The sequence below is a fragment of the Synchiropus splendidus genome, chromosome 14, assembly GCF_027744825.2.
Source record: "Synchiropus splendidus isolate RoL2022-P1 chromosome 14, RoL_Sspl_1.0, whole genome shotgun sequence".
Lineage (NCBI taxonomy): Eukaryota > Metazoa > Chordata > Actinopteri > Syngnathiformes > Callionymidae > Synchiropus > Synchiropus splendidus.
The window spans coordinates 4,905,853-4,933,155 of NC_071347.1; the positions used below are offsets into that span (position 1 = coordinate 4,905,853).

Below are 27,303 nucleotides of genomic sequence, written 5' to 3' on the forward strand. Positions count from 1 at the left end.
ATAACTGGGCTGTTTTTGTGGTGTGTTGAGGTGTGTTGAGAGTGAATTCTTCCAGTGAATCGGCTCAGAAAATCGGGGCCACCAATCGTAAATGTTAAATATAATATAGTATGTTAACCAATATTTACAATCGAACATCTTTATGTGTGTGGGGAGAGCCGATCGCTCCCAGCATGAACTGTGACGTGGAATGGAATGTGGCCAGTCAAGAAGCGAGAAAATGTATGGCAATAAAAGTACAAGCTTCGAATAATGATAAGAAGACGTGTCGCTGTCATGCCATTTTTCCTTGAAAATATCAACCACCCTCATCCTGCGCACTTCCACGTCCATGTGTTTGTGATGTGCTGTGTTGCGATTATAAGGCTGCTTTTTATCTTTATCTTCATGTGGGGTCTCTGACAGGTAAAGAAAATCACGTCACGTAATATTTTGAAAATCTTTATGTGTGAGGCTTCTTTCAGTAGTGAAACGAAAGCTATGAGTGACAATTGCTTTCATTACGAATCTTATGTGTTATTTTGGTTCTCATCTCTGTGATGTCCAATTAGATTTGCATGTCTGTCAATGGGCTGTGGAAAAAAACACGTCTATGGTCACATGCCTTTTTCTCCATGGCCACTGACCAGTGATGCTTAATTGTTGCAGTGATTCACTTGCATTTTATTTTTATTTTGCATGGGCATTTGTTTTCTCTGCACCAGGGCTTCTCTTATTTAGCATGGCTGTTTCTGGGACTCGCTTGTAACTGGACTGTCTGACTAACCCCTGAAGACTAGGAGGATAAAGGCATTTTGACCCCAGTCTGTAAAGTCTGTAAAGCTTCCCACTGACAGTAAACTCATGTGTGATTCTTTTGCTCCATCGTGGATATTTCCATCTCATCTTTTTCTCTGTCCTTGTCTGCGTCTACTTTTTGTTGTCCTTATTTTTCCCATCAGTGTGTGTATGCGCACATGTGACCTTGTATAGCTATACTTGTGGGGACCAATTTTTGGAAACACACCTCCTTGTGGGGACCTTTGACTATTTGTGGGGACCTTTTACAATGACCTCTCCCTCTTTCTCTGTTTAGGTTTCAAATAGAATGGCTGTTAAGCCACAATGTGAGGATTAAAACTTCAAAACAACTAGGTATCTGTAATTGAATTCATGCTTGGTTTGGGTCTTGGTTTGTTTCAGATGGTGAGGTTCTGGGTGAGAGGCTGGGGAATGAATGAAACACAATGAAATGTCTCAATGTGAAATTAGTTCAGCCCTTGATGCCTCTCTGACAGCAACAGTGCTACGAACGGATCAAAGATCTGAAATCTGACTAGTTTCATCAACAAAAACATGAATGCCTTTCATGAATGCAGACTGTTGATCTCCTACTAAAGACAGAGTTATTCATCTCCCCTGAATCCTTCTTTCAGAATTGTTCCACGTTATTCAACTTTTTCTTTTCCTTCATGACGCTGATAATTACAGGAGGAAAAAGAAAGGAAATAAACATCTCAAAACATTTGTACACAACCGAGTGACGAGTCCTCAAGTCATCTGAGACAGACAAAGAAAAAACTTTCATTATGTCACTGAATGCTAACATGTGTCCTCTCAAGATACATGTCATTTAGAATGAATTCATGCTCACTCATTTGTCTAGTTTGTCACTTTTATATAAGAAAGGTCATGTGACTTTCCTGTGAATTTTGCACACTGAAGTAAAGGAAAGGCTCCTGAGATGGAAAAATACTGTGCAAACACACAACAGAAATGAAGCAAACATCAGCAGGACAATGAGCTGCAACACAGTGAATCTCAGTGGTCTCCTTCTGTTTAAACACAGACATGGCCAAGATCCAAACTGTCCGGCGTCAGTCTGTTGATATTGAACTCATTGGACCCCTCAAACCTCAGCAACTCTTCTTCGACTCTTCAAGTGTTGGGGTGGATACAGAAAACAAAAGCCTCTGTGGAAAAGTGGCAGCAACAGCCATTCTATTTGAAACCTAAACAGAAAGAGGGAGAGGTCATTGTAAAATGCGTTACTCCAAACCGTGACAGGAAAAATCCCATCTGCTGTTCAGATTCTGCTGACAGGAAATGTTAACAGAGTTTAGACTGTATTACACAACATTAAAATGACCTGTGCTTGCAAAAAATACAAGATGAAAGCAATGTTTTTCCCTGCCAAGAACAGGGGAGCTATTTTACCCCGCACACAGAAAATCGGAGTTGAGGCGGTGATCTCCCCAGGGGCTGGGGTTAGCTGTGTGACCGGCCTCGTAACTTTATTGACTTGCAATACTGTGAATACTTAAAGTGCAATATTAAGTGCAAGACAATATAATGTGTAACAGCACCTTTTGCATGATAGAACTTCAGGATAGTGTAGTACACATGCCAGGCCTGTGTATGGCGCTGTGAAACACTCGTATGATGGTATGACAGGTTTGTAATGGCACAAACTGTGTTTTGTCACTTCAGTTTTGAGGTTAAATTGTGTGTGCGTGATGCCTGTGTGTGATAAAGAGAGCATGTCTGTGTGCATTGAGTTGTTGTCAAACAAATACATCCACATCTCTCGACATCATGGCTGTGCCCAGCTGCTTCCTCCCTGAGCACTGCTGTTGAACAGCATCTGCATTAACTCTTTCGTGAACAGCTGAATGTCCAACAAGTACATCCAGCTACAAGGATGAATGAAGAAGCCACATTTTTTAAAACATTTGACGCACGTTCTTGTTTGATTCTGATCTGACTTGTTTTTTTTATTTATCCTTTATATAGTACTTTCTGTCATGATCGCTCAATGAATCTGACCCAAGTGCAGGATTGTTGCCAGTTCACAGAAAACTCAAACGACAAGAGTTGGAGTTAACAATGAATCTAATACAATAAACACAAACTATACACGAACAAGAAGGAATAACTGAGGACGTTGACACCAGAAGTGGAGCGATGAGGACAAACACGTAGGGAAGGGATGAAATCCTGAAAACAGAAAAGCTGGTGAATTAAGTTCAAACCTGAAATAACGGGACAATTGAAACACGCTCAGAAACGAAACTCACGAGGTGGTGGTTCTACACACACACACACACACAAGGATAAACAATGATGCTGAGAAACAGAAATGGCGAGTTAAACAATAACACTGACACGCGATCGAGAAAGATAAAGAAGGCAAGCGAAGAACTAAACAGGCTATAGAAAAGGTACAAACAAAGAAAAAACAGGGATATAAACAGGAGAGATCCGAGGATCGAGACAGAGCAGTGACCATCTGGCAAAGCAGACTGGAACCCAGGTGTAGAAATCCATGCAGACTGATCAGCGGAATGGGATCCAGCTGCGCTTGTCATGATTCTGCTCTTATTTTGTCACATGAGTCCTGGTTTTGTTTTCTCCCTCTGTTCTTCCTGTTCCTGTGGCACACGGCTGGAGCCAATCAACCCCTAATGACCTGAGTGCAAAAGCACCTGGACTCCAGCAATGTTTACCAGATCGACTCCTATTGCTCCCTGTGTTCGTCCCATTGTTTTCCTGTGATTCAAGTTCGTTTGTTTCTCCCGGTTCGGTGACGCTCTCCTTTGTTCCCTGTGGTAACTCCTCGTTTCTTGTGGCTCTCCTTGTTTGTTCTCTCGCTGTGTTCTAGTTTGTTCATTTTGATTACTATCTTAAACCCTGGTGCCTTGAGTTAGTGTTTTGTTTCTCCCTGTTTCCATGCGTTTCCTGGTTTCTTTTGATCGACTCTCGGTTCATTGTGCTTTCGTCTCCTCTAGTTCCCTGTGATTTAAGTTAGTTTTCTCCCGGTTCGGTGACGCTTTCCGTTGGACTCTTATTCGTGTTTGGACATTTAGACTTTTGCTTTGTTTCTCCCGGTTCGGTGACGCCTTCTGTTGTTTCCGTTGTTTAATTATTAAAATATTATTTTTGACTCGCTCCTGCCTCACTGTGACTTTCACCACTGCGCTTGGGTCCCACTCTCACGTCCTTGACTCGTGACAGCGCTGCCATCAAGCTAGAAGCGAGGGGATGAGAAAAGGAAACAAACTGGGACACAGGAAATAACAAAATAAAAGCACACACTTTTCAAGAGCAATGTAATTTTAGCGATGATTGTTTTCTACACATTCTCACTGCCATGCTGTAAAATAATGGATATTTGCACGGCGGTATCCTTGATGCCGAAGTGAGTCTTCCATGTGGCATGCCGATGAGTTTGTGCTGATGTGGTTTGATGATTGCGAACTCTCATTGTTACTCAGTAGTGATGCAGTCTGTGAGATATTTCCATTTATGTAAAGGATCAAGTCAATGGAACTTCCTTACAGGGTCCTATAGTGAATGTACCAATAACATTGTTTCATTCTATGAGCAGACCCAGATGTTAACACTTCTGTGCCATTGATCAAGACTAAAAACCCAATATAGCTTGTAATATCTATTGTCCCCAAAGACTTGTATATCAGGTTATTGGAAGGAACCTGCCAAGGCAGCATTCCTTTAAGGTTTTCCAGGAACATTCAGGAGGGTGGAGACCACAGGTTTAACCAGACGGACGTTTTATATTCTGCCTTGAGAATCACTCAGGATCAGTCTCCATTATGAAACGTCTGTAACTAAGACCTTAGATTGTTTTAATCACTTGGCTCCTAACCTGTTTGGAAGTCTAAGTCACATGACTGACTAATCCTTGGGGCATCGCGCCACATGAAAGTCATGATGTGGTCTTTTCTGTGGTGAAGGGGCGGCTCTTTGGAAGAGTAACCAAATATGGCTTAAATGTTCTTCCAGGTAAGTAATGATTAAATGTTCCTATTCCGCTAAGCCATTTTCGGCATTGCCCTGTGCCAATCACCCCAAATTGCGCGACACTAAAAGCCTCTTAAGCATGGTGACGTGCAAATGGAACTCTGACTGACTGCTTCCTGCATTTTGCAAGTTTTGCAGCGAGTCCCCGCAGTCCAGATATTAATCATAACTCAATCCACATGTGTATGTTGGGACTCAAACCACCACGGCGGGGACTGAGAGGTTTCCATGCTGCGTGTGTGCGGGATGTTGTGTGGCCTTTCATCCACTGAGGTGGTAGAAATGGATCAAGATCTCTTTTCCAACAAGAGGGAATCCAAATACTGACCCTCACCACCACCACCCACTGTGAGAATGTGGTTTCCACTATAAACAGCTTCCTGAGCCTGGGAATTATGAAATATGTTTCTTTGTGTGTTTTCCTGAAAGAGTTCCTTCTGGAACAAAGAAGTGCTGTGTTTTTCAAGTACCCTCCACTGAGTCTGCAAGAGGGCTTTGAGGGCAACACCAAACAGGGGTAAGCTGGATATGTACTGTTGAGACATCGATGGACACTCAACATCCCAGTTTGATATTTCACTACTGGCTGACTATACTTTTAAATACATCCACTACCTCTCACCTGTTTCACAGAGTGGTGGATCACGCAGTCATACACTATATGACCTAAAGAATTTGCTCACCCATCCAAATGATCAGAATCAGGAGTCCTAATCTCCTGGCCTGGCCACAGGTGTATCAAATCCAGCACGGAGGCCTGCAGACTGTTTATGCCACCTGTGCTACAATTCCAGTTGTGAAATTTCCTCGCTCCTAAATATTCCACAGTGAACTGTCAGCTTTATTCTAAGAACATGGAAGAGTTTGGGAACAATAGCAACTCGGCCACGAAGTGGTCGGCCATGTAAACTGATGGAGAGGTGGTGATGCTGCGGTGCAGAGTGCAAAGAGGTCACCGACTTTCAGCACAGTCAATTGCTGCAGAGCTCCAAACTTCATGTGGCCTTCAGGTTAGCCCAAGTACAGTACACAGAGAGCTTCATGGAATGGGCTTCCATGGCCGAGCAGCTGCATCCAAGCCATACATCACTAAGTGCAATGCAAAGCGCTGGATGCTGTGGTGTAAAGAACGCCACCACTGGACTATAGAGCAGTGGAGACACTTCTCTTGAGTGATGAATCATGCTTTTCCATCTGACAATCTGATGGACCCGTCTGGGTTTGGAGGTTGCCAGGAGAACAGTACATTTTGGACGACATTGTGCCAAGTGTGAAATTTGGTGGAGGAGGAATTGTGTTTCTCAGGAGTTGGGCTTGGCCCCTTAGTTCCAGTTAAAGGAACTTTGACTGCCTCAGGACACCAAAACATTTTGGACAATTCCATGCTCCCAACCTTGTGGGAACAGTTTGGAGCAGGTACCTTCCTCTTCCAACAAGACTGTGCACCAGTGGCCAAAGCAAGGTGCATAAAGACATGGATGACAGAGTCTGGTGTGGATGAACTTGACTGGCCTGCACACAGTCCTGGCCTGAACACGATAGAACATCAGTGTGTGACCTCACCAATGCGCTTTTGGAAGAATGGTCAAACATTGCTATAAACACACTCGTCAACCTTGTGGACAGCCTTCCCAGAAGAGTTGAAGCAGTAGTAGCTGCAAAAGGTGGAGCGACATCATATTGAATCCCATGAGTCGGAATTGGATGGCACTTCAGTTCATATGTGAGTCAAGGCAGGTGAGCAAATGCTTTTGGTAATATAGAGTGTATCTACCAGCTCATGAGAGACCCCAACATGCTCCAAAGCCAGAGAATGATGTCCAGCATCGGCAAAATGGTTATGTCATCATCAGTCTTTCACGTCAGTGCGTTTGCAAAATAACCTGAACAGACTTTTAGTTAAATCCCAAGTAAATGTTGATAATGTGCAAAGGATGATTGAATCAATGCAGTTCAACTACACTACAAGCAGGAAGTCTGAAGGATTCTTTGCCAGGGGATGGAAGAAAGTTATTTGTAGTCCTGGTAAACATCAGAGACCAGGATGGCTTTGTTGTGAAATGGGTCTTTTGGTAGAGGTCTGCATCTCCTACTTGTCCACAGATGTAGTTAGTTAGTAGAACAACAAAAGCCATGGTTTCATTGACAAGCCAAAGTCAGGACAAAGATGTGGCTATGATGATTCAGTTGCACCAGAAGCTTGCCCCAGCCACCTGAGGTCATGTGGCCAACTGTTCCTCACCCATATGTCGCTGCTTTAGAAAGGGTGGAAGTCAGTGCAACTGGCTCGTGATTATCTGCAGTACCAATCCAGAGTTGCACGGCTGTGCAGTTGTGGTATGAAGATAAGAAACTGTTTGGGGTATAGATTTAGGTGGCGAAGTGAGTAACTGCAGCAGTGAACTGATGATACTGGCTCATTCGTGTTGTCAGTGCACTGTCCAGACATCTGTATTTTGTCCTGCACAACTCAATACAATACACCACTGAGTAAAAATGAGCAAGATAAGAGAGTAGGGTGAAATTACCCCTTGTCATATTAATCCCACGTCAGTAAACCAGTGTATTTGCAGAAACAAAACTTTATTTGGAACCTGTTTGGCTCTCATGCTGCTCAGATTCTCATTTTATTTTTAAATCAGTCTCAAGTGACGTTTGTATTCCTCTCCTTTTTTGAGTATTCCCTGCTTCTGAAGCAACTTGCAGTTGAAATTCTTGTTTCAAACCACAAACAACAATGTTCCAACTGGGAGAAACTCAACTTCAAATGCTTGTGGTCCTGAAGATCTGGACAAATGTGGCACTCCTTGTTCCGTTCATTGAATTCAGAAGAAGGAAATTCTCCAGAACAGGAAAATGTGTCAGGACTAAGACCACAAAAAAGGCCAGAGGGGAATATCGGTCTTCTTTATTGAAAACAATGATGTGATTCTGGACAATAAGGTTGTTTGATTGAAGATGACTGAAAAAAATACAACTCACTTCAGGGAAATACCTTCAGAGACGTCAGTCGGAGAGTATTTAATTATGTGAAAAACATATGCATGGATTAACAGAATACCAGTGAAAAAACATACAGACATACAAAAAAATTGCTGGACCCACTTTTTAAGTGACTATTGAGTTAACAAAGTAAGGTTTCATGAAGCCAGGCAATAGTGATATCACTTCCTGTCCACTATGATTTTATGCTAGCACTTCCTGTTTTGATCCTCGCCTCCTTAGCTTGACACCTGGCTACCTGACTGTCTGCAGCATTGCTGAATTCCATGCACCTGATGACCAATGCGAGATTGCCATTGTTGTCATTCTGAACATCGAAAATCGTCTTATCTGCCCTTTGTCTTTATGTGTCTCTTGACCTCAGTGGATTGCTTTCACCCCCTTTTCTCTTGTTTTTTCCCCCTCTACTTCTGTATGTATTTGGTTTTCACCTGTGCATGTATTTTTTGGTGCTTTCAGAGACAAACATCCCATGCAGTTTCTCCCTCAGGATATTCACTTCCCCAACACGTTGCTACAGAATATAAGACATTTTTAAACATGTGCACTTTAAAGAGAAGCCACTCTAAGAATAGAAAAATGCATCAGTCATTTCAAATAGTTGGTCCACATGCTATCAGGTAAAGTATTGAATGACATGTCCGTTCCTCGGCTGCTGCGTGTGGGCAGTATTTGGTCCAAACACATGGACAATCTAATAAAGTTGGGGCGACTGAGGCAGCCTGAGCGAGGAACAATTTCTGAACATCCATTGTTTATTTACCAGTCAAGGTTTGTTATGTTCCGGAAAGGAAACACTGCAGTACTGATCAACTATACTATCATTACCACTTGCATGTAGAACCTTTGTGGCATCATTTGGGAATCAAAGCTGTTTTTAATCTTAATAGTTTCATGTGCGACATGTTTATTTACACAACAGTAAACATGCTGTAACAAAGGCAGAATAAGTGTATATTTAACAGAAGACTGAGGGATCAAGTTTGCTGGGTCTTTGTCTCCTACAGTGTAAATACATGTGGTTAACCGCAGGAATTCCAGCCCCGGTAAAAGAGACGGGTTCACATGTACTGTCCTCTCATCAGTTCTGTGACACTCAAAAATACAAGCAACACACTCATTCCAAAATGGCCATGTCGTACTTCAAAACAGGACTGTATTTTGCCAGGACTATTATTTCTATACTCGAGGGTTAAACTACACAGAGCTAGTAATGTCTCCCTGGACTCATTTGTGGACTTATAGATGGACAACATGTTCATATGCTGTATACATAATGAAACCACAGTATCATAATGCACTTGAGTCAATGGGACCATACCGACTCTGCTTCTTTGGATTCAAGGGTTAGGACTCCCCTGATGCCTTAGTTGCAGGACAACACGCAAGTATAACCTAGAGAGGTACTTTTTGAAAATTCCCTGCTTCTACAGCAATGTTGAAATTCTTGTTTCAAACCACAAGTAACACTTTTCCCACAGAGACTAAGTGAACTCTGCATGCTTGTCCGTAAAATCTGTACAAATGTGGCACTCCCTGTTCGGTTCATTGAATTCAAGAGAGGGATTTTCTCCGAAACAGGAAAAAGCGTCAGAACCAAGACCACAAAAACGGGTCAGAGGGGAATATCAGTCGTATTTATTTAAACTTTGATGTGATTCTGGACACTCAGAAGCTCCGCCTATAGGAGACTGAAAAAGTACAACACGCTTCAGGGTAAATACCTTCAATCAGACAGCTGAGATTATTTAATTCATTTATTTTTTATTAAATAACAGTATTGAAATGCACATGAGTTGTGAGGATCACTCCAAACCTACCTCCATGGATTCAGAAAATATGAGCTCCCCTATTGCCTTAATTCTAGGATCACGCAGCAGCGATACCTACTATAATAAATGAAATGAATTGACAAAACTGCCTGTACAAACTCCTAACAAGGACTGACTGAATTAACTATCTTAACTTAGTTGAGTAGGATAGAAATACTTTTCAAGCTGAAACAGTACTTGACTTAAAGAACCCAAGCTAAAGTGGCTCCGTATGTTTGCGATTGAATAGAAGAGTGCAGCTTTACGGCGTTTGGCTATCAGCTGTTGTGACAGATTAGGAGGCTAATTTTAGCCTCTCACGCTCAGAACAAGATTCTCATCGTTGGTCCGTTCATCTGGAGCTCTTGGTCTCACCAGAGCTCCATTCTGCAGCTACCAGCTATCATTCTGACATCTATTTTTTCACATTTCCCAGTTACTTTTTAAGTGTAAACGAAATGATTTTCCTTGCTTGACATCTTTGCCAGATCTGATCGAAATCCAAAGCATGTGGAGAGCTTCAGCCCGTGTTTTCCGTTGCTGATGCTCACTGAAGTGGATGAGACTTTCTTCCAGAGAGGATCAGACCTCAGAGGAGCTCAGGGATTTACAGTAACCCCCCCTCCCTCCTCTCTCCTCCCTCCTCCCCGTCACTGTGTGTGTCTATGTGTTCCGTCTTCACTCCTCCCTACTCCCTAATCGCTCTGTTGTGGTAGTGACGCTCTCTCCTCCCTCTCCTCAGCGTCCGGGCTCTATATAAGTGGATGGCAGACTCGTGCTTCAGTCTGACCGAGGGAGTAAATACAGACTTGTTGGCCATCATGACCCCAGCCGTGACCCCTGACTGGAGACCCAACACAAGTCACCGACGGTTTCTTTTAAAGCAGCATCTACAGGTGAGCAAATCTCACTCAAGATGAAAACTGATCTGCCTTTATTTTGGAGGGCACGTTGTTTTTCTATATGAGCACAGCAGCCGTGGGACTTCAAGCATCTGCCTGGGTGATGCAGGAAGAGGGAGGTGTTGCCCAACAAGCCTGGAATGTTGGCTCACCCTTAACAATGCTCTTGCTCTATAAAGAGTGTTTAGAAAAACAGACACATGGCAGCACTTTTTCGTGGCTTCAGCTTAAACATCTGCACATGCAATCGTAAACCAGAGAATAAAGTTCTATTAGCGGGAGAGAATTACTCATCATAGCGATGCTTTGAACCTTGATGACTTTCCGTAACAACACAGGAGGTCACACTTCGGCAGGAAAGCGGCGCTGTATAATGAGTTGACAGCTTAAAGAAGTCTGGTGTGGAAGATCCAAAGCTGAGACTGGATTCGTGAGAGGAATTTCATAACTGCACCATTAGGCTGTACAAGTACATGAGGATGAGGTCTGAGCACATCCGATTACAGGTGTGCTTTTGCAGCAGATATCTTACTGTTACACCATATAGCATGAGCAAATACTACAATATAAACTTGAAGGCAAACTATGGCTCTCTATCACTGCAAACAGTACATATATGCCGTATGAATATGCACCTGAAAGCATTATTTTAAACACCATGTGACTGAATTACACCTGAATGAGAATGTGAAAATGTGTTGCAGTACTGGGAGATAAAGTTGTGATGAAAGAAAACTGTGAACTGTGGAAACATACTGTGCTGTGCCAGAGTTGACTGCAGCATCAGGCCAGTTTGTTGTAAACAAATTCAAACTCTTCAAGTTCAAAATCAGGTGACCCAAGGTTCGCTTCACTGCATTCTTGAAGTGAAGAGCAGACCTCTGCCAATCCTTCTCTTTTGAAAACTGAGTAGAGAGATGTCATCCTGTATTACTTTCCACTACTATTCATATGGATTTCTCTTATACATCTGTTTTTCTAATATGGGAATTATTACATTTCCCATGTCCCTCAGCAGTTGCTGTGAAAAGAAAAACCGGCTGTTTGGCATGGAACTTGTTCTCTAGTTATTGTTTTTAATTCTGAGCACAGTGAGAACAGGACTCACACCCTGGTCCAGTCAGCAGACACATTTATGAGAGGCTGACTTGACTTGATTCTTTTGAAGTCCTTGTGCCGAAGCATAAGTCAGATAGTTTGGACTCACAGAAAAGTGGTCCAGTTGGCCGTTTTTAAAAAGAAATATGGTGAAATAAACTGAAGCAAACCCAAAAGCTTACGTCGGCATTATAGAATCATGACTCTCACTGTAGAGTTTTCAGAAACTGCCTCACTACTGAGTCAAAGAAGGAACCTCTCTGCGTCTCTGACTGAACCCCCAGCAACCTACATCTAAAAGTGTGTCTCAAATGAAACAATGGAGACAGCCGTGTACATGAGAAAAGCCTTTTCCAAATGTGATTATATCCCTCAGAAACGAAAATAACCACTAATGGGTGAGCGCACAGATTGATGCTTGTGTAGTTTACTGCCTTAACAACCAAGGAAAAATAGACTGGTAAACCAGAGTGCTGTAATCCCCAAATCCACAACACTCTTTTTCCACATTAGCTACTTTTATTTACCGTAGTTTGAAGATTGTGCAGGAAGAAACCTGCAAATTGGAGTTATGAATAACAGATGTCACCATATTAGGTTTGTTTGAATGTGAATGTGCGCATCATTTGTTCATTGAATTTTTGAATTGTTTTCCAATTGGATTCTATAAAAAATTAAAATAGAAAAGCACTGAGAGAGTGCAGACCTCTGCCAAGCAGCTTCAGTCCATCCCCTACACAACCTTCCGATGACAAAGTGTCCCTCAAAATATAACCTTCTAGCTGGGTGTAATTGATCAGGTCACACAAGAAAATGAAACTAATGTGATCCCAAAAGTGATCCCATGTGAAACCCAGAATTTTAGAGCTTCAGCCTCTTCCACCTGAGCTACTGTATTTCAGTACTTACAGTTACTTGCAAGGAGTTAAATGAATGTACTGTATATCGACATAGTCACAAACGTGCAGTTTTTAAACTTAAAATTCCTGTATCCAGACAGTGATCCGGATGACTCCCAAAGCTGACTACTTCACCCAAATCCGTCCATAAAACATTTGTCGTGCAGTAGATATTGCATGGAAAACTACGTAACAGAAGCTATGAGTGCCAATTTAAACAGAATATTTTGTTTCCCATGGGCTGAATGCACTTGAATGCACCTCTTCCAGAATCAAACACACCTGAGAGTAGAACAGATCTGCAGATGTGTATCAAATGGGCTTATAAATCAAACAAGCCACAGAGCTACAGACAGTCTCTTTCACATTACTCTGACTTCCCGGGTTTCATCATTCTAACATTTCTAACATAAGACCAAACGAAACACTAGAATGTAAGAAGAGCTTTCAGAGAGAGCTCCCACCCTCCCGTTGTTTAAAACAGTGTTATTGCTCTTCTTTGATGTGTGGGGTCTGACTGAGATGCGACGCCCATTTGGTACTGGAACACTTTCATACAGCAGATGGCAAATATGAGACAATTTGTCATTTTGGCTCTTGTTCTTGGGCACTCCATGGGCTTTGTGCTCTTACCTCCAATGCAGGACTTCCATCACTGCTGGCTTCTCTAAATGTGCACAGTGTTCTCAACTTTCTCTCTCCTTCGAAGTGGCCCCATTAAACAGAGTGTTTAGTCTCCATGCTGAAGCGCTGTCTTTTGGCAGGAATTATCGGCCTTCCACCGGTACCTGAGTGCATCAAGGTTATGAAATCATTTCGAGCCAAACCGCTGAATCCACATCGGTCGACTCGACTGAAGTTTAGCTAAGAGTCTGGCAGCCTTGCCTCACCTAGACCCTCCATCATCTTCAGTTACAGTCCTCTGGTTAGCTCTGAGAACCTTCAGTGTTTGAGATTCTGCCAAACCTGGCTTTGATTCTCCCCAATTTTCCAGTGGAGACACTGAAAATCAGACTGTCTTGCTTGCATTTGTTGATTGAGGGGGGCAGCCATACCACAAGAACCACAGACATCACAGTCTCTTATCTTAATCGCTGCCAGACTGACCTGCGGCGCAGCGCTTCTCTGGCTTCTCTGAGGTGTTTATCGCGAGCACTTTAAGTTGCTGCTGAAGCTAAGTCACGTTCCCATACAATGGAAAATACTATTTTCCGAAGCCTTGATAACCTCTTGCGCCAATATCAACACCTTCAAAATGAGCCTTTTTTCCCCAGATGAGAGCTTTCCCCTTTAAGATGGAGGCCGTATTCTTCACACCTGCAGTTAAATATCTGGAAACCTAACATCAACAAGCTATTCCTTAGGTTTGAAGGACGTAGAGGATAAGAACATGCTTTCAATTGCAACAACAGCAGCTAATCGGAAACATCAGTTCATGTGGCTTCACAGAAAAAAAATGAGTGGAAGTGTTTCGACGTCATTAACCGTCTATATGTTTAATGGCCGTGCCGATCAGGCGACTGTGGTTTGAAATATCCCCTGTTCTTTTGTGGAAAGCTGGCATGGAATCAGAGGAACAGAGGGGTTGGTTCCAAACCAGCTCACAGTCATTAGGTTCTGGAATGTCAGGCCGAACATCCCGTCTCATTCCATCACTGTTTATACTGCAGTTTAAGAACCTTTCTCTGTTTGTTCCGCTTTACATTGTCGCTGACTGGCACTATGGCGCAATGCTTTCCCAAACATTTCAGACCGGCGATTGGCTCTGGATCCCTTTTCATGCTGCATGAGAAGTCATAACAGACGTGCAACCTCAAGGAGATCCTTGGCAGTGAAGCCCTTCATTGTGGTCAGTTTGGTTGGAGGGTTGACGAGATGTGGACATGAAAACTGCCGTTTGAAGGAGGGAACAAGTTCAAGTCATTGGGTGTCAACCGACTTGCTTGTCGTGACCCCCGACTGGCGGGGAAATAACGTGGAATATTTTTGGATTTCAAAGATCAGACGGTACTTCTGCACACATGAGCAGAGTATATCTAATACATTATTCAGATTTACTCGATTGATTTACTTCACATATCCAATGAAACAATGTCCATGATTCAAGAATTGTGTTGAGTCACGGTTAAAACGATGCCTGGCTGGGGAATGGAACCTGAGAAACTATGGCGGCAACACAGAAGTTCAGCCACTAGGCCATCAGTAATATTTACCCAGCATTATCTCTGAGTTAGGATTCACACTTGCCTTCTGGTAACTCTTAAATCAGAGGTGGGCAATTACATTTCCTCAGGGGCCAGGTTATAAATTGTGACGGTTGAGAGGGGCCGTCAAACCAAAAGAAAGGAGGGGAAGAGAAAATAAACATCAAGTGATGGCATCATGTGCGATGATGAAATTACACTTTAAATATGCACAGAAAATGTCGGTGCGTTGTGTTTTATTTAATTTAAACCACATTCCATTTAGAGATTCCCGATGTGTCTGATACATTTAAAATCTACTATCAATACTGATGTCTTTTACAGGACAACAAATACTCCTAAAATAGCCATTGGAAAAGACAACTAAGACAAATAATCAAAAGAGAAAGTTATGTTTCAGTCGCATCATAATGAACAAAAAACAATGCGCATAACAATAATGTCAGAGACAACAACAATCTCAATTTTATAGTTATACTCCGACTTCAAGAGGGCCACATAAATGCAGTCAAAGGGCTGCATTTGGCCCCCAGGCTGCACTTTGCCCAAGTCTGCCCTAAATAATATCTGAATAATAGAAATATGTATATTTCTTGCCATAATCACATGAAACTTGAGTGATTCAATTGTATGCTGTGTTTTATAAAGCTAAGTTAGCTAGTTCTGAATTGATTATTATTATTATTATTGTTGTTGTTGTTTATTTATTATTTTATTAAGTTTTAATATGAAGCATTTTCATTAGCTTTGCAATGCTGGTTGTTTTTCCTGACACAAATACAGTTCAATATTCCCCTTTTTCTGAAGTGTTGTCTGATGTATTGACTGTAAGTTTAGGCTTCTTAATCTTCAAGCTCCATGTGCTTGTGCCTCCCAAAATGCACCATGCTGCGCACCCTGCTGTCTGATTTATACAGTTTCCAGCAATTTGTATTTGATTTAAACTGTACCTACCGTCTTTAGTAAATCCCCAGACTCTGTGGTTCAGAACGGTCTGCACAGTCAGACATGAAACACATCTTAAATAAGAGCTTCCTCCACAGAGCTCTATATTGTTGAAACATTGGCATATTTTGCGTCAGAAATCATTTTTCAGAGTTGATGACACTTTTGAACGTGGAGGTTACCAGCTGGGGAATGTGTCCCACACAGTGACGTGAGGACAGAGAAAAACAAATTGGTTCTATTTCAATGAAGACAGTTTATATTGAGTTGGATTGCGTGGAACTGTGATTCAATGAATCCAAATTGAAGGTTTAATTAAGTTAAGTGGATTTCTGTCTGTCTTGTCCAGACAGAAACCATTATGAAAAGGTTGGTTTATTCTATTCTTGTGAGAGTGGAGACAATGACACCACAGTTTCTGTCTGTATACTTCGAGCTTAGCTGACTCTAGCTGAATTTGGATGAGAATAAGATGAGATGGTAAAAAAACAACAGAAGTGGCAGAAACCATTGTTGATCTACGTCACTGAGTCAATGTATGTTTTCCCTAGGATGATTGACAACGGCTCATCCTAAACCCAGGATGCCTATGGTGACGGTGGGCGGGGCATCCTCCTCCCAGCATGCAGCACCTGTGGCCCTCACTTGCGTGTGGTTACTGCTGTTCATGCAGGGAGCCCGCACTGAGAAACCTGCCAAGCTCCCTCTGCTGGGGCGGAAGCCCTTCATCGCGGCCTGGAACGCCCCACTTGACATGTGCACCATCAAGTACAACGTCACTGCGAACCTCGACCACCTCTTCCACATCCAAGGAAGTCCCAGAGCCAGCAGGACAGGCCAAAATGTCACTATCTTCTACGCCAACCGATTGGGTTACTACCCGTATTACACGCCACAGGGTGTGGCTGTGCATGGTGGCGTCCCTCAGAACATTAGCATGGACCTCCACTTGTTCAGAGCCTACCAGGACATCAACCACTTCATCCCAGCTGAGGACTTCAGAGGCCTGGCCGTCATCGACTGGGAGTTCTGGCGGCCTCAGTGGAGCCGAAACTGGCACAAGAAAGACATTTACAGGCAGAAGTCTCGAGCGCTGACGGCGAAGGCGTATTTCAACTTGACACCCATGCAGATCGAGGAGTTAGCACGGCGCCGATTTGAGAAGAGCGCTCGAGCCTTAATGCAGAAAACGATTCAGCTCGGGACACGCCTGCGGCCCAACGGCCTGTGGGGCTTCTACCTGTACCCCGACTGCCACAACTACAACTTTCACGAGGCCAACGAAATAGGCTTCTGCCCACTGATCGAGAGTGTCAGGAACGATGAGCTGCTGTGGCTGTGGAACAGCAGCACGGCGCTCTTCCCGTCTGTGGCCATTAGGAAAAGCTACTCCAGCAGCATCAGCAACTTGCACTTTACACGCCACCGGGTGCGAGAGGCCCTGCGTGTGGCCTCACTGACCTCAAGGGACTACGACCTCCCCACTTATGTTTACCTGCGACTGGGCTATCGAGAGGAGGCCATGGCCTTCCTCACCACGGTAAGCTCTTCATCAGCCTCATCTAGAGGGTTTGTGCAACATTGCAAGTAACTCAATCCAGTGGTTTCTCAAGGTTTTCCTCACGCACAAGCAAGTACTCATCTCACTCACGCCTTCATTTGTGTTTCACTTGTGGTTGGTTGCTTGAAGTCCCAAACACACTCCTAAGTCATCCTTTTGTGACATAGCCTGTTTAACTTGTAGAAAAAACTCACAATATACAGTGTATCTCACAGGAATAGGCAAAATTCCCATAGATTATTGAGTATTTTAAGAGTAGCTGCGGCTGGATGGAGTCAGAACTGAGTGAAGCCTCCTGATCTGGTCACTTCTGCCCTCTGCTGGCCATCAAACAGCACCCAAAGAGCCCATCACAATGCTATCTTCTTATGGAGTGGCCTGGAGAGAACTACTTTAAACAGTGGGGAATGTTTCTAAAACGGACCTTATGTGTGTGGTTTTGCAGAAGGACTTGATCTACACCATCGGGGAAAGTGCTGCTTTGGGAGCTGCAGGGTTCGTCATCTGGGGCGACCTCAACCTGACCTCATCGAGAGTACGTTTTTTGTGAGCTAAATAAATAATCATTTGATGATGAAACAACTTATGTAGCTCTTGTAACTGATCAATAAAAAGTGTTTTTACAGATTAGCATCTAAAAAGACGCTATTGTCGATTTAAATAGTTTAGCTTTAAATAAGTACTTTTGGGGCGTGTTGGAGCAGCAAGGATGTTCTTTGATACTGAAATCCTCTTTCCTTCAGTACAACTGCACCAAAGTGAAGAACTTCCTGTCCTTTCGCCTGGGTCAGTACATCACCAACGTGACACGGGCCGCTGAAGTCTGCAGCGACGTCATGTGCCAGGGGAACGGACGCTGCATTCGCCGGGATCCGCAGGCGCCACATTACCTCCACCTGAGCTCCGACAGCTACCAAATACTTCCATCTGGTGATGGGGACTTCACTGTCGTTGGCTGGCACTCGCCGCATGAACTTCAGCAGATGACTGAGAGGTTTCGCTGTCACTGCTACGAGGGTCACGAGGGCGAAGACTGTCACAGCATTAACTCGGTAATGGAGGACGATGAGCAGAAAACTGAGGAGGACAATGAACAGGACAAGAAGAGGACAGAGTGGGAGGATGAGCAGGGTGAAATATGGGAGACGGTCCAGAACACTACTCCGCCAACACACCGCCATCTTTGCCAGGTTTTTTTAAGTCACCTGATTGTGCTGTTCTTGTTGAAAATGCTTGCAGAATAAATGACTTTGGGAGTTGTAACAGGGTCGGATAGAAGTGCCTTTAAAACAACCTGGCCAGCTGCATACTACTATTGACAATAATGTGCCTTATAGACTATTTTAGGGTTATGGTTTCCAGAATGCTGGGTCAAAGTGTGACCTTCTACTTCACGTATGAAGTTAGCTCTTGGGCTAGTAGTCATAGTCAGTGCCATGGCTTTGGATTACTCTTTTATGAAAGTAAGTCACTTCACCAGAGGCCCATGGTCGAGCTCTGTTTGTAGCATTGTGGCCAGTAAATGATAAAAGAGAAACTGTTACGACAGTCAGGACACAAATCAAACACAAGGCCTGAGGGCCAAATCCAGTCCTCCAAGTCATTCACTTAAAGTGAATCACTTCAATTACATGTCAGTATTGTGACCTATGAAGAATAGTATGGAGGCTATAATTCTGTAGCATGTACACGGTCCATCAGCGCTGATATCTCTGCAGTCTGCGTATGTTGAAGCTAACCACAGAGATAACTGAAACAGAGACCACCTCCTCTTCTCTGTTAATACCAGTGAGACTGTTTCATAAAATTTCTTTTTTTGGCTAGTGACAAGAACTTTGGCCCTTGAGTGACTGAGTTTGACACCTCAATTTAGACGAGGTCAAGAGGTGAGATTTGTTCTTGACAAAATGTTTATTTTAAATATTGGGTTAAAAAGGAAAACAAGCTTATAAAAGGCAACTGTGTGGGAGTAGACTAGGTGCTATTTTTTGTAATTACAAACATCTAAATACAGTATCTAACCGATCCAGTCCAGAAATAAACAACACCAAATCTTTAAAACAGTCACTGTAAGCGGAAACACAGCATTGCATGTAGACTAGTTGTGTACAGGGCACTTTACTTTTGACATGCCAGTGATTCTCTTTGGATTTTGCAGACTGATATTATAGTATACTACCTGAAATGGTTACCAAATAATGACGCCTCTGTCTGCTTCTAGATAATATCCACCTGAAGCTGAATGTATGTATAATGTGTTCACCTCTCCAGATTTGCTCAGAGAAAAGGGTTTCAAAACTTGAATGACACTCTAACCTCAAGGTGGCGCTGCAGGCCATTCCTATCAGCAATAAACGACAGATTTGAAAACTTGACTTGGACTCTGGGATGGGTTTCGCAGACGCCAACCAAAGGTAGCATTGAACCAGCGGATATAATGCTATTCATTTTGGATGTCTCGCCATGACAGACACATTCTTGTGTTTCATACACGTGTTCAGTAAACCGTGGTTTTACTTGATGCTGTACACTAGCTGTAGTCACTTGTGTTAGTTGGAGCTTGTGTTTGCATGTGTCAGCAGTTCATGTCTTTGACCTGCAGTGTTCGTCAACGCTGCCAGTTGTGATGCGGCACATACGTGTTTTTTGGAATTTTTTCTTGAATATCTTTGTCCACACAGGACGAAACTCAGATCAGCAGCCTTGTCAGACTCTCATGATCCAAGTTCCAGTTTATCAGTGGCTCTATTTCATATCCTACTGCCTGATTTATTAGGGATCAAAAATATAAACGTAAATAGTAAACGCAAATAGTTCTGAGTTATGGTGTTTGCTGTCTGTCATAACGTTTTTTTTCACTCCAAAGATTGTATTCAACTATGCAGTAAGGACTGAACAACGTAAGAGAAATGTAATATGAATGTGAATGCACTGCAAAATAAAACTGTTTGGTGGTGAATCATCAGTGTGTACTGGTGTGTTACTGTATGAATGAACACATAGTTGCTATGATGTCACAATACAAAGAATTCACTTCAGATCAGTTTAAATCATGAAATAATACAGCAGCAGTAATTTGGTTAGCACCGCCACACAATATCTGTCACTGTTTTTGGCCTTTGAAACAACCAAATTGCATACAATTGATTGATTCAAAGCTGTGTTATAAAGTCTACCACATTGTGAAAACTGATAGATGGACGACCAAAACATTCAGGGAGCAGTTTGATCCTTTAGAGCAGTGTGTCTCAACCTTTTTCAAGCCACGGCACACTTGGTTCATTGAAAAAATCCCGAGGCACACCACCAAAGGAAGCTCGGCCTCATGCCCTTGTGCTTGAAGTCCTTTAGAACATCCCTATTCATTTGTGAATAATGGCATGCTGTTTGCAGAAACAAATGGCAGAAAATGCATTTGTTTCAAATGTGTCCAGAAAGGGGCGAGCAATATGGCAAAATATTTCATGATTTATTTACTTTAAAGAACTGTCTCGATTCTAACACTTGTCTTCTGCATGATTTTATTGTAGTTTTGAGTTTCCAGACAAATCTTTAGCATTCTTTGAATGAATTTACTTCATAAAAACAATTACTCTTTCTCTATTCACATTTTGGAGCACATTCATTTTGTTATGCATTTAGTTTTTCACCAACTTTTAAACCACAAAGCAAACTTTGAAACTTTGTCTATGAGTATCAATAAAGTTTTGAAGTGAGCTCTGGTTGCTCTGTTAGCTCCGCTAGACAGTCAGACAGTCTTTGGCCTCACGGGTCCGACAAGATCGTGAAGGTGTGGGGTCCAGTTATCAGCGCATCAACACCCTGTAGCTCTACAGTTGAGGGGATAGAAAGAATGTGAGCGAAGGGCATGACCCACGACAGGTTGCAGCTATGTCACTGACGTTCATCCATTAACCATAGTGTGATTTTGAATGATGAAATGTGGAGTAGAACAGAGAAAAAAAACAACTTTTGAGCACAGAGAAAACATACACACGGAGAGGCCACAGGTAGCTTCAAACACGAGGTTGCTACAAACTGGTTTTAAACCGACTGTACCGTGTCACCTTCCCCCGTCTGGGGTTGCAGCACTTACAAGAGTGTTGAGTCGAAAAGAGGAAGAGGTGTTGACGGTGCAAGCGCTGTTTCTCAACAGCAGTGACTCAACAAATTAAAAAGCTCTTGAGCCATTTGATCGGACTCAAAGACAACAAATGTTCTCGCAGTTAATGGTTAAATGACACAGTGTTTACAGTCTCCATTAATATCTGTCTTCAGTTCATCTGGTTTGGCATCCACTTAAAGTGAATGTTAGACCACATGGCTGGGACCGTAGAATAGTGGAAAAACCAATGAAAAGCAGTCACCAAAACCACATTACTGATGATACATAGTTCTCTGAATGAAACATTAATAACTAGATATGTTTGGCCCAATGGAATTATTATTATGTTATTCATAAACATGTCTTTTTTTCTTCTCTATCTCAAGTTGAGTGGAATTGAAATCTGTTTTTCTTCATGAAATGTCCTTAACCAAACAAGAAGTTTTGTTGAGGCAAAAATATTCATTTTCTTCCACTCACTCCCTACAAGGGGCGATGGGTGGCTGGATCTACCTGAGGATAGACACAGGAGGCGCCCTGGTCTGGTTGCCAAACTTACATTTTGATGTGCACTCATTCCTGGAGACAGTTTGGAGATGGAGACGGTCTCCAATTTCCCTCAGTGTTTGGACACTGGGAGGAAACCAGAGGGCCCAAAAGTAACATACACAAGTCCAAACGGCGGGTTCCCAGGTTTACTCCAGGAGTCGGAGGTTGGAGTCAAACCTACATCCTTCTTCCTGAGAGACTGTAGCACTTTGCTCAGTGCTGACCCCAATTCAGGACTAGACATCTGTCATTTTGGATGTAAATTCATTGTAATAAAATGAAATTTACACTATCAATCAAGCGTATCTTTAAAAAAAAATGTTGAGTGCTGGAGTACAAGTGATTTCTTTTTCTAGCTTGCAGTCATCTTGTGCTCGATGGAAATATTTCGAGGATGGGTTTGTGTGTTGCTGATTGGTTTCATACAGTTCACATCATTTCACAGTTTCTGCAAATAAGAGTTTATAAATGCACAAAGCAATAAAAGATCAGATTTTGAAGTATTTTATTTCCATATTTTCAATAATAGTATGCTTTATATTGAACAGCTATAAACCACAGAGTCTGGCGCTCTAGTTATTCGTATAACACATCTGTAATGTAACTTCCTCTCGGCGACTATGGACGTGCTCTGAGAGTGACACCAAATGTGCGGTATATATTTTTGAGATGCGAACAAACATGTCATTTTATTAGCCAAACAGGGCTGTTTGTATGCTCTGCTCCTAGTTGAAACATGCTGAGTCATGATGTAATAAAGTTAGACTGGAAAAAAAGCTGCCTCTTCGCCTGTACTATTCTATGGTCACTGTAATATATTTGGTTTCCGGTTACTGGCTCGCACCACACTCATTTTTCTACCATGCTCTCGGAAGACAGCGTGCATTTATTATGTACAAAGAAACCTCTGTAACAAAATATTATATTCCCATCTCTTACCAAAACAGCAATTGGTACATAGACATGTTAATATATTATATCCACATTCTTTTGTTAGTGAGTTTATGAACGCTGTTCTGAAACGTGCAGTCGCCATAAAGTTTTATTATCCAGATCAAGTGGTCTCACTACTTCACTACTACTGCTTCAGCCTCTCAGTGGAGCCCGGCTGTCTTCACTGGATGAATGATGGAGTTTGATTCCTGAAGTGGAATGATAGTTGCTTCTAAAGTTCCCTTACCAAGTTTAAGCTTGAGAGTGTTGCTATATTTGTCAAAACATTTTTTGCGGTTTTGCCATGGTAGAAGGGAGGATGAGGACTTTGAAGCTCTTTTACCAGCGGAAAAAAACAATCTTAAACTGTGCAATGTTGCTTTGAATTTGGTCTGTTTCACTCTCTTCCTTTGCTCTTCCTTGCACGACTTCTGAGTTCCTGCTGTGAGATATTGTTTGATCGTAATCGATCAGCTTCCTCTTTAAAAATGAAGCGGCAAAAATAAATGAGGAAGTTTAGAGCTCTTCGCGACGCCATTCAAGTGAGAAGCAGGTGAGTTTAGTCTAATCTTTCTTGCGTTCTGCCTTAATAAACTCAGAAGTAGGTGTTTTTAAAAACCTGTTTAGTTGGTTGAGATATGCTTTTGAACCCTTAAATTTATAAGTTTAGAATGTGATGTTTTTGCCATTAAACTTTATGTCGTAAATTCATGGAGTGACTCTTGGTATATGTAACTGTGTTGTGCGTTTCTTGTTATTCCAGAGTTTCCACGATGGCAGCATCGCTCTGGTCCTCTCTTGTCATTCTTGTCTTTTCTTCTGTGACCACCGTGTCGTCCTTACCTCCAACCGAGCCACCGCTCATTCACGGTCACCCCTTCGTGGTTATTTGGAATGCCCCCACTCATCGGTGCAAGCAACTTCACATCCCCCTGGACACCACCGCCTTCCAGGCAGTGACCACTCCGGCAGCAGTCCCTGGGCAGTTCCTCACCATCTTCTACGAGGACCGCCTCGGACTGTACCCTAAAGTAGACTTCCCCAAACAGAAAATAGAAAGAGGAGGTGTCCCGCAGAATGGGAATCTGACAGAGCACCTGGCAAAAGCCCAAGATGAGATCGACCACTCCATTTCCAATGATGCCGCGCCTGGGCTCGCAGTCATCGACTGGGAGTCCTGGCGTCCACTGTGGGACCAGAACTGGGGAACCAAGCGCATATACCAGAGGCTGTCTCTGTCTCATGCCCTGAAAATAGCCCCGTTCCTGTCTTCCAATGCAGTGTCCCAGCTAGCCAAGCACCAGTTCGAGGACGCAGGCCAGCACTTCATGGAGAGGACCATCAGCCTCGGCATCGGTGAGCGTCCAAGCAGGCGATGGGGTTTCTACTTGTTCCCAGACTGTTTTAACTATGGCTGGACCAAGTCCAACTACACAGGGAAGTGCTCCGCAAAGGCCCAGGCGCAGAACAACCAGATGATGTGGCTGTGGGAGAAAAGCACTGTCCTGTTCCCGTCCGTCTACCTCCACCTGTCCATCAGGAACTCTCATAACGCAGCGCTCTTTGTCCGCAACCGAGTCCATGAAGCCCTCAGGGTGGCACGGCTGCCTAAGAAGCCTTTCACCATGCCCATATACGTCTACTCCAGGCCGCTGTATCGTGGCCAGACTGAGGTGTTCCAAACTAAAGTAAGTCTTAAACCATCATCATTTACCCCCAAACAGCCCAATCATTCTGTGTCTTCAGCACGTTGTCATAGTCTTCATATTGCACGAAAATCTCCATATTGTTTTGGCAGACGGACCTTGTGAGCACCCTGGGTGAGTCTGCAGCCTTGGGAGCAGCAGGAGTGGTGATGTGGGGAAGCTCCAGGGATTACAACAACAGGGTACAGTAAATACACTGCTCACTGTCTGAAATACTAATCGAGACTTTCCAGGGAGAAAAGTATTCTTCTGTAATAACAAACTGTGTATGCATAAGCGATTTTCTTGGAAACCTGCACAGAACATTTCAACTTGCCTTTTTGGTGTCGATACGTCATTGTTCAGTTCACACTTCACCCATCTGTTACTTCAAGTGTATCACTCAGATGGAGCGTGAAGATTCTTCTTGTGATTATTATTATTTTTTTTTTTGTAACTTTTTTTTATATGGGGAATGATTTTCATTAAGTTGATCTTCTACTTGATCTGAACTTTCTGAATGCTGTTTTCTTGGCATATAAGTACACAGTTTTACTGTACATTAGCGTAGTAGTAAAATATCATGGTGCTCCAGCTGGCTGAAGGGTGTAAAGTGTGGCATGATCTATTTGAGGTGAACATACAGAAAAAAAATCCCATTCAATATTTATCATAATTTCAGAAATGAATTACATAATACTTTATCCGTTTTCCAGCATTAATGAAAAAATATATATGTATATGCATATATATATATATATATATATATATATATATATATATATATATATATATACGGACCAGTAAACCTATCGTGTCTTTGCCAGGCTTCCTGCCAGTCTCTGTCTGACTACCTGGCGTCCACTCTCAGCCCGTATGTAGCCAATGTGACGGCTGCTGCGATGCTGTGCAGCCGGGTCTTGTGTCAGAGTAAGGGCCGCTGTGTCAGGAGGAGCTACGACTCAGACCACTACCTCCACCTGAACCCGCAGCACTTCAGCATCCTGCGGGACAATGGGAAGTACGTGGCTGTGGGCCTCCCGTCGGCTGATGACCTCAAGTACTGGGCGAAACAGTTCACGTGCCAGTGCTACGCTGCCCTGAGCTGCTCGCCCAGACTCTCCCTGCCAAACAGCATCCAACACATCTGGGTCTAGTTCAGTGCAGTAAAGTCCAGCATTAAAGTGAAACTCATTTGTGTTGCTTTTGTCCATCCAAAATGATACCCAACTTAAGTCAATCAGATCAGATAAAATGCTCCATCTCAATTACCCATTTTAATAAACATGTCATTACATTCCCAACTACGTTCATCTCTTGTGTTTTGTGGCATTAACATGTTCTACTCAGGCTACACTTCCACAGAACACAGCGGCTGCAGTTTTGGCACCACCACCAGAGGGTGCCAGACAGCGCTCAACAACAGTTAAACCTGCTTGGTCACAGGAAATAAAGGGCTGATGGTAGTACACCAGTTACAGCCACTGGCAGTCATGAACAAGCTTCTGTCCCGTTTGGACTGTGGGATAGAATCCACAACCTTCTTCTTATGAGACTGATTCACTTGGAAAACAAACCTGTCATTTAGACAAAAGGTTAGATATTTCTGTAAGGCGTTGAAATATAAAAGACACAATCCGACTGTATGTGGTGAGGCTTAATATTAGTGTGTTATTCATAATACACCAATCATTTATGACATCACTCATTACCTTTAATACATAAAAATAGTTATAATGAGTCTAGTAGTACAGCGACAGAACTGAAGGAAGCGATGAAAGTGATTCACCTCGTGTCTTTTACAGTGAGTATAGCAACCACTACCAGCAAAGTAAAAACCAAAAAGATTGTAAAACAGATGAAGTCACTCACCTCACAAGCATGAGCTCAAGCACACACATAAATCTTTTTACTTTTTTTGAATGTGGGTTACCTAGCAATGTTAACAATGAAGGAATAACAATTATTAACAGCCAATAGACTCCCAGTTTATTTGTAGATTCAACATTGAAGAATGGCAGAAACTGCAAAACCGATGAGCATCTGTATCATGGAAAAGACATATGAGAAACACAACATGAAAATACATCTAGGGGCCAGAAAGACTATAAGGATTTGACCTAGGTTGCATAGGGAAAAGCCCCTGCGCTGTAGCCTCCTGCTCAGCAGTGAAGGATCAGGATGATGAATTCTTCAGGTTCTGACCACAGCAGGCTGATTCATGGCTGTTGCAGGAGCAGCAACTGTAACACATCTGGATGAATGACACACTCAAAGTTTTGGTCCACCAAATTCACCCTTGAAAATCTTCCTATCAGACGGAATTTTCCTCTATGACTCAGCATAAACAGAAGCCATTGCATGGTTTACAGCTCACTGGATCATCCGGCGTCATACATCACTGACTGCTATGTCAGCTCATCTGGAGTTGATGAACGTCCTGAATCACTAGACTTTGTCGCCGACTGATTGTCAGGAAAGATCACTGATTCACTGACTAGAGGTATTCCTATCGCCTCAGTACATTTCCAATGTGGGATGACCAAGTTCATTGTCTTTCCACATTCCTTGCATGTCAAAACAGACATCTGGGAAAGACAAGTGTGCCCTCACAGTGTCCTCTCCGGAACGTCCTGGGCTACCTTCCTCCCCAGAAGAGGCGGTGTCTGGGCTGAAATACTCCTGGAACCCCCAACAAAGAACCACCAACACCTTGAGGGAGGCAGTCGCAACAAGTTCCCACAAGCGTTAGACCTGTAAGTCGACAGCCTGCTTTGGCTCATTTCAGCTGCGGGACTGACATGAGTG

General features: G+C 42.9%; 2 protein-coding genes across 7 annotated transcripts; both read left to right on the forward strand.

The window, feature by feature from the left end:
- Window positions 1-6,633: 6,633 nt before the first annotated feature.
- Window positions 6,634-20,161, forward strand: LOC128771261 (hyaluronidase-4). Of its 6 annotated transcripts, XM_053886583.1 has the most exons (8): window positions 6,634-8,849; window positions 9,149-9,206; window positions 9,285-9,519; window positions 10,103-10,269; window positions 10,357-10,510; window positions 16,214-17,202; window positions 17,669-17,758; window positions 17,967-20,161. In XM_053886583.1, exons 6-8 carry the CDS (start codon window positions 16,246-16,248, stop codon window positions 18,465-18,467), a joined length of 1,548 nt encoding a protein of 515 aa, XP_053742558.1. In that variant the 5' UTR covers window positions 6,634-8,849; window positions 9,149-9,206; window positions 9,285-9,519; window positions 10,103-10,269; window positions 10,357-10,510; window positions 16,214-16,245; the 3' UTR covers window positions 18,468-20,161. The 6 variants fall into 6 exon arrangements, with proteins under 6 accessions (XP_053742558.1, XP_053742555.1, XP_053742553.1 ...); XM_053886580.1 differs by having other exon boundaries at window positions 6,634-9,206; XM_053886584.1 differs by lacking the exon at window positions 9,285-9,519 and having other exon boundaries at window positions 8,796-8,849.
- Window positions 20,162-23,328: 3,167 nt separating this feature from the next.
- On the forward strand, window positions 23,329-25,799 carry LOC128770964 (hyaluronidase PH-20-like). Its single transcript, XM_053885998.1, has 4 exons — window positions 23,329-23,363; window positions 23,574-24,498; window positions 24,609-24,698; window positions 25,323-25,799. The coding sequence occupies exons 2-4, from the start codon at window positions 23,584-23,586 to the stop codon at window positions 25,650-25,652; spliced, it is 1,335 nt and encodes a 444-aa protein (XP_053741973.1). The 5' UTR covers window positions 23,329-23,363; window positions 23,574-23,583; the 3' UTR covers window positions 25,653-25,799.
- Window positions 25,800-27,303: the final 1,504 nt, after the last annotated feature.